Source organism: Leptonychotes weddellii, chromosome 15 (genome assembly GCF_054177405.1).
Source record: "Leptonychotes weddellii isolate Sample4059 chromosome 15, ASM5417740v2, whole genome shotgun sequence".
Classification (NCBI taxonomy): domain Eukaryota; kingdom Metazoa; phylum Chordata; class Mammalia; order Carnivora; family Phocidae; genus Leptonychotes; species Leptonychotes weddellii.
Window position 1 is genome coordinate 2,187,744 of NC_138383.1, and position 7,300 is coordinate 2,195,043.

The window sequence follows — 7,300 nt, forward strand, 5'->3', positions numbered from 1 at the left end:
GCCGCCATGCGCCGCCGAGGGCCGACCTGCTGGGTGCTGCTGCTGGCCCTGGTCCTCTGCCGCTTGCACCGGGCGCGCCCCCGGAACGTGCTGCTGATCCTCGGTGAGTGCGCCCCAGCCAGCGAGCCCTGCAGCCCTTCGCGTCTGCGCTCCCCGCTGCCCCAGACCCTTCGTGGTCGGCTTCTTGGAGAGGGAGGCAGGGGCGGCCTCACCCACCGCGGGTCGGCCAGCCTTCAGCACCCCAGTCCTGCCCCCGGCTGTGACCCCCACCCCTACCCGTGCCCAGATCAGCCAGGGCGCCCAGCTCCGGAAGCTGGGCGGTTTTCCAGAACGCAGTGTTGTACAGTCCCTAGAGGGGATGCTGGAAGAGGGGCTGATGCCCAAGTCCCCAGAGACGTGGCTGCGTGCCCGGGACGCCCCGCTCTCCTCTCCTCCCCAGCGGTGTAACCCTGTAAGTTTGCCCTTGCGTTTTTTTTTTTTTAAAGATTTTATTTATTTATTTGAGAGAGAGAGAATGAGAGAGAGAGAGAGAGCATGATGGGGGGAGGGTCAGAGGGAGAAGCAGACTCCTCGCTGAGCAAGGAGCCCCATGCGGGACTCGATCCCAGGACTCCAGGATCATGACCTGAGCCGAAGGCAGTGGCCCAACCAACTGAGCCACCCAGGCGCCCTGCCCTTGCGTTTTCAAACCCGGGAGCCCTGCGGCTCAGATCTCCTTCTGGCAGAAAAGCACAGCCCACCCCGCCCATTCCCCTAACCCCAGCCCTTTCCAGAAATCACAAGTTCCTCTAGTGCCCGGCTGTTCGCGAGACTTGGTGACCAGGGCTCCAGCTGTCATAAGACAGCCCTATTCTTTCCTCTTTTGAGGTCTGGCGTTGTGCCAGACGCACTCTCTCTGATTAACTTTGTGGTCTCCAACCAGGCCTTGCAGCTGATTGTAGCATAGAACAGGTCTCCCCTAAGGGCTCCCATCAGCATCTCCTTGCTGGGGACACAGGTGCAGAAACCGCATCCTCATGCAGCGTCTGCCGAGCTCAGGACTGCCCCATCGTGCCCACTTGCTAACGGGGCCACCTGAGTATCATGCCCTCAGGGTGTCAGTCCCAGGCAGGTGTCAGGCCGCCCAGATGTCACGCCCACCTGGGTATCCCACTGGCGTGGACCTCACCGGCCCAGGCCACCACGGCCTCAGTGTCTCTGCCTTCCTCAGCGGACGATGGAGGCTTTGAGAGCGGTACCTACAACAACAGTGCCATGAGCACCCCTCACCTGGACGCCTTGGCCCGCCGCAGCCTGATCTTCCGCAATGCCTTCACTTCCGTCAGCAGCTGTTCTCCCAGCCGGGCCAGTCTGCTCACTGGTCTGCCCCAGGTGAGGGCCGCAGGGGTGCAGGAGCAGGGCACGGGAGAGGGAGAGCCCCTCCCTGACCTCTCCTGGGATGTGCTCACCTTCTCTTCCCCACCACCTGCCCACCATGAGCCCTGGATCCACTGCTCTGTGTGACTGTGAGCAAAGCGCTCTTTGTGCACCTCGATCTTCTTACCTGTTAAATGGGGTCATGATGATACCTCGTTCATGGAATCATTATGGGGTTGGCCAAGCTCGTGGTTTATACGTAAAGCACGGGGGAAGGTGTCTGACATGCACTTGCTCAGCGTTAACTCGTGTTACAATATCGTCCAGGAGCGTGAGTGCAGGTAAGAGGTGCCCTGTGAAGCACTTCCTCCGTGTTTGCTCTGCTAGGATACGCACGGCGTAGAACTTACCCTTTTAATCGTTCACAGATGTGCAGCTCAGTGGCATCAGGTCCATTCACACTGTTGTGCAGCCGGGTGTCCATCCGTCCACCTCTAGAACTTCTTCATCTTCCCAAACGGAAGCGCTGTGCCCGTTAACACTGCTCCCCGCTCCCCTCCCCCGGCCCCTGGCAACTGCTCATCGCCTCTCTGTCTCTCTGAACTTGGTTACTCTAGGGGAGTCCTACAGTGTGTGTCCTTTTGTGACTGCCTTATTGCACTGAGCGGAGTGCCCCCCAGGTCCCCACACACTGTAGCACAGAACAGTCTTCCTTCTCGTGGCTGAAAGGGCTGATGAGCATCCCGTCCTATGGGTATGGCCCGTTTTGTTTACCCGTCCATCTGTCCGTGGACACTTAGGTTGCTCCTACCCGTGATTGTGATGAGTAGTGTTGCTATGAATGTGGGGATGCAGGTACTTACTTTGGACCTGTTGCCTCGTGACATCCTCTGATGGTGAGCCGCTGTGCCCTATGCGTCCCCATCCGAGAGACCGAGGCGCACATGGAAAAGGAAGCTGTGGCCTGTGCCCCCTCTACCCCCCCGGAAGGCTCCTTGGGCAGCCGTGGGCCGCAGGAGTGAGGACAGGGCTGCCCCATCGCACCTTACGTCTTTTTGTAGTCTGACTCTGTGATGTGTCAACTATTTCTTTTTTTTGCACTATAAAAGATCCAGTTAATAGAGGTTTGCTGCCCTTTTTCCCACCATGGTACGTGCTCATGACAAAAAAGTTGGGAAGTACAGGTAGACGAGAAGAAAATAAAAACCACCCCTAATTACGGGTACGTTTTCCCAGTCTGTCGTGTTTCCTGCTGATGTCCCATGAATAGGGTGGGGCCCGGGAGAGGCAGTGAGACTCTCCCAGGATGCTGGCCACCGGGGTCTCCAGGGGGGCCCAGGAAGGGCCGGGTTGAGGAGCCGTCGGGAGAGTGGGAGCAGGCAGGGGGGATCCCGCCTCACAGGCGTTTCTGCCGCAGCATCAGAACGGGATGTACGGCCTGCACCAGGACGTCCACCACTTCAACTCCTTCGATGAGGTGCGGAGCCTGCCAAGGCTGCTTGGCCAAGCTGGCATTCGCACAGGTGAGCGGCTTCATGCCCTGGTGGGGTGAGGCCTCGTCCTGAGCCACCCTCCGCCCATGTCACGTGCTCTGAGCACCCAAGGTCCGGGGCCTTCTCCCTGGGCCCTGGGTCCATGAGAACAAGGGCCTGGGCTGATCTCATAGAGGCTACGCCAGGGCCGTGGGGTGTGGGGGCGGGGAAGGGAAAGGAGGACAGTGGGATAGCTCCGGGACTCTGGCAGGCCCATGTCCCCACCTCCAGGCATCATTGGGAAGAAGCATGTGGGGCCCGAGACGGTGTACCCGTTTGAATTTGCGTACACGGAGGAGAATGGCTCCATCCTCCAGGTGGGGCGGAACATCACCAGAATTAAGCTGCTGGTCCGGAAGTTCCTGCAGACTCGGGATGACAGGTGTGAGGAGGCCCCTGTCCCCTCCCTCACACGGCCAGACCTCTGGGCAGTTAACCTGTGATGCACATCCCAGAGTCTTTAGTGGGGATTCTTGGAGGCCCCAGGTGCGGCGGGGGGAGGTTCCAGAAACTCAAGTTAAAAGGAGAGGAGACACGGGGAACCTGAGACGGAGGATCCCAGGGAGACTTTGGTTCTAGAGGAGTGAGCGACGCTGAGGGGTGTTCCCTCCTAAAGAACGGGGCTCCCCAGAGTAGAAAGCCAGGTGGCGTGTCCACCGGCTAACCTCAGGACTTAAGCCCCTCCCTCCCTGGGCAGGCCCTTCTTCCTCTACGTTGCCTTCCATGACCCCCACCGCTGTGGGCACTCCCAGCCCCAGTACGGGACCTTCTGTGAGAAGTTTGGCAATGGGGAGAGCGGCATGGGGCGGATCCCAGACTGGACCCCGCAGACCTATGACCCACAGGACGTGCTGGTAGGAGCCCCTCGCCATGTTTCCAAGATGCTCGCTTACCCTTCCTCCACCACCTCGTAAATCGGAGGACTTGGCTGCCCTGGCCCCGGGTGTGTGACTTCTCCATGTTTAAGAGGAGACTCTGTGACTCAATGGATCTGGGTTCCTATCCACGGGGCCGGCAAAGAGAGGCGTCAAGATGTGGAGTGACGTGTCCAGAAGCAGGGACGTTCTGGGCTCAACCATTCACTGGTGGAGGGTGATCTCAGGCCCTGGAAGGAAGGCCGACTCCTCCATCTCCTACCCCAATTCAAGGACTGGCCACCCCTTCCCCCCGGCTTGTCTGCCCGTGTGTTCTAGCCCTGACTTTGTACCCGCGTGCCCCTCTAGGTGCCTTACTTCATCCCTGACACTCCCACAGCCCGAGCAGACCTGGCTGCTCAGTACACCACCATCAGCCGCATGGACCAAGGTGGGTTCAAGGAGCCTGGACCGTGGGGTATGCCCCAGCGTGGGCCCCCATCCCAGACCAGAGCTCCAAAGTCACAGTGTTGGCGGGGCCGTGTCCCCCCTGCAGGCCCTAGGGGACAGGACAGTCTTCCTGCCTCTTCCAGCGTCTGGTGGCCCCAGGCGTTCCTTGGCTCCTGGCTGCATCCCTCACCTCTCTGCCCCTGTCCTCACACAGCCTGTGGGGTGTCTTCTCAGTGTCTCTTCTATAAGGACACTTGTCATGGGATTTAGGGTCCACCTGGGCACTTCGGGACAATCTCCTTGAGGTCCTTGACGATTGCATTCGCAAAGAGCCCTTCTCCAAACGGGAGAACCGCTATTAGCAGGTGGTGACCTGGGGAGGGGACAGGCGTAGAGGGAGTCCTGTCTTCCAGCCACCGCCCATACTGCCCAGTTATCCCCGTGGGACAGGCATGCGATTCTGGAAAACAAAACAAAAACCAGCGTCTGCAGGTAGCAGCTGCACGGGGCGACGTGGACGTGCTGAGGGATGGCCGACATCCCTGGCCTACTGCTGGACAGGGTGCTGGGTGGGAGGGAGGGAGGGACGGCAAGGGTGCGGGGTCCAGCAGCCCAATGAAGAAATGTGTGAGCGCACGCGCGTTCCCGCCCTTGCACCCGCGGCCGTGGCTGAGCTCTGTTGTCCCCTCTGCACCCCCAGGGGTCGGACTCGTGCTCCAGGAGCTGCGCGGAGCAGGTGCCCTGAATGACACCCTGGTGATCTTCACATCCGACAACGGGATCCCCTTCCCCAGCGGCAGGACCAACCTGTATTGGCCGGGTACGGCCGAACCCTTGTTGGTGTCGTCCCCAGAGCACACGAAACGCTGGGGCCAGGTCAGCGAGGCCTACGTGAGCCTCTTAGGTACGGCCCTGCGGCTCACACGGGCAGGGGCGGGGGAGCTGAAACGAGCAGCACCACCAGGCCCAGGCAGTGCTCTGCGCCCGCTGCCTTACGTGGTGCCCACACCACCTGGGCAAGGAAGGGACGGCCACACCCTTCTACAGAGGCAGCAGTGAGGATCAGAGAGGTAAGCTGCCCAAGGTCCCAGGATTCGAGCCTGGGTCTCGCAGTCTTTGAGACTGCTGCCCTCCCCACTGGCCCGCTGGTGGGCGCTGGCCTCGGCTGGAGCGCTTGTTAACGCCCACCCGGCAGGCCCCACCCCCAGAGCGTCGGCCTGAGAAGTAGCATTCGTGACAAGCTCCCAGGTGATACTCATGCTGCAGGCCCCGGGGAGCCCCTGTTTTGAGGGTTCAGGGCAGCAGGGCCCATGCAGCTTGGGGCCCACATGTCCCTTTGGCCCCAAAGGACAAGTCGGGGAGCACTGCGGCCACAGCATAAGGCAGGGATAGCTGCGCCCCCTCCGTGGGGGCTTCCTTACTGATCCGAAGGATTCTGGTAGGATCCTGAATATCACCAAGTTGGGGCCTCTTGTTAAACCATTAAAGGCATCGTACGCTAGAGGGCCGAGACAACCTCGACATGTGGGGGGCCCACGACAGCGCCTCCCTGTTGGTGACCCGGTGTGCGAGGTGGCCCACCAGCGTTCCAGAGTGGCTTGGTGGCTGGAGGGCTGCCCTGCTGAGACACCACCTACTTTCCAGATCTCACGCCCACCATCTTGGACTGGTTCTCCATCCCTTACCCGAGCTATGCCATCTTCGGCTCAAAGACCGTCTGGCTCACGGGCCGGTCCCTCCTGCCGGTGCTGGAGGCAGAGCCCCTCTGGAGCACCGTCTTTGGCAGCCAGAGTCACCACGAGGTCACCATGGCCTACCCCATGCGCTCCGTGTACCACCAGGCCTTCCACCTCGTGCACAACCTCAATTTCAAGATGCCCTTTCCCATCGACCAGGACTTCTACGTGTCGCCCACCTTCCAGGACCTCCTGAACCGCACTGTGGCCGGCCGCCCCACGGGCTGGTATAAGGATCTCCACCGTTACTACTACCGGGAGCGTTGGGAGCTGTATGACAGGAGCCAGGACCCCCACGAGACCCGGAACCTGGCTGCCGACCCCCACTATGCGCAGGTTCTTGAACTGCTGCAGACCGAGCTGGCCAAGTGGCAGTGGGAGACCCATGACCCCTGGGTGTGTGCTCCCGATGGCGTCCTGGAGGAGAGGCTCTCCCCCCAGTGCCGGCCACTCCACAATGAGCTGTGAGCGTCCCTGGGGCACGTGCATGGCCTCCCCAGACTGGGTCCCCACGCGGCCCATCTGATGAGGGCTCTCCCCGATGCTGCTGTCATTCTGCCACCGCCTGGAGGGGAGAGCAGGGCGTGTGTCCCAGTCCTTCACCCCTCTGTGGTAGGGGACACTGCTGTCCTTGTGTCTGAGCCCTATAAGCATAGACATTCCAGGGGATCCTGGAACAGGGTGGGTCCCCCAGTCCGTGACAGGTGAGGATGGTCTGGGCAAGGAGGTCTCGTGTCCTGGGTCAGGTTGGGGTCCTGCAGAGAGAAGGGGCTGGGACCTGGGGCTTGAGATCCTCTTCATTCTTTGGAGGCCCCAGATGTTCCCACTTCCAGGTACCACATGGGTGGCGGGAGGGTTCAGACTACACTCTATGTAGGGACACGGTGTCTGCCTTTTATCCACCTCTGGTCTTGAAAAAATCTGTGAACACGCCTGGGGCTTGTTTTGCTCTGCCTCACGGTCAAGTTCCTGACCCTGGCTGGGTTTCCACTAGGCCGCTGATTCATGGCAGGCTCCCCACGTGCCGAGCTTCATCCTGTGGTCTATAGAGGCAAGCTCGTCCTTTTTGAATGTCCGAGGGGGAAGAGCCCGTCCTCTGGCTTGGGTTAGTTCTGTCCGGTTGGACTCCAGGGCTGTCGCATGGATGTTGCTCGCAGATGCTCCACACCTGCCCGGTGCCCACCTGCCGGGAAAGCGGAAGGTCTCCCTGGAAAGCCCAGAACGCGGGGGTTTTTTCCCTTGAGTGGTGGGCTCCCGCTCTCCCCTGCTCTCCCCCACCAACGCCATCCTGGGGGCGTGGAGGAAGAGCCACAGTCCAGGACACTGTAAAAGCCTTTTATTTTAGTAAAACATGCAGAAGGTCATTTTCTGG

The 7,300-nt window shown here is 60.6% G+C and overlaps 1 protein-coding gene across 7 annotated transcripts; it reads left to right on the forward strand.

The window, feature by feature from the left end:
- On the forward strand, positions 1–7,292 carry SGSH (N-sulfoglucosamine sulfohydrolase). Of its 7 annotated transcripts, none has more exons than XM_081804314.1 (9): positions 15–103; positions 347–451; positions 1,211–1,371; positions 2,774–2,879; positions 3,120–3,270; positions 3,586–3,742; positions 4,112–4,193; positions 4,893–5,096; positions 5,837–7,292. In XM_081804314.1, exons 3-9 carry the CDS (start codon positions 1,255–1,257, stop codon positions 6,394–6,396), a joined length of 1,377 nt encoding a protein of 458 aa, XP_081660440.1. In that variant the 5' UTR covers positions 15–103; positions 347–451; positions 1,211–1,254; the 3' UTR covers positions 6,397–7,292. The 7 variants fall into 7 exon arrangements, with proteins under 7 accessions (XP_081660442.1, XP_081660439.1, XP_081660440.1 ...); XM_081804315.1 differs by having other exon boundaries at positions 18–103; positions 287–451; XM_081804316.1 differs by lacking the exon at positions 347–451 and having other exon boundaries at positions 1–103; positions 1,102–1,371.
- The last annotated feature ends 8 nt before the right edge of the window (positions 7,293–7,300 follow it).

Bases quoted from the DNA above. Each gene is read 5' to 3' on its own strand.
- SGSH (XM_081804313.1), top strand. From the start codon at position 7: ATGCGCCGCCGAGGGCCGACCTGCTGGGTGCTGCTGCTGGCCCTGGTC. The intron at 2,880-3,119 runs GTGAGCGGCTTC...CCCCACCTCCAG, and splicing joins CCAAGCTGGCATTCGCACAG to GCATCATTGGGAAGAAGCAT. The intron at 3,271-3,585 runs GTGTGAGGAGGC...CTCCCTGGGCAG, and splicing joins CTGCAGACTCGGGATGACAG to GCCCTTCTTCCTCTACGTTG.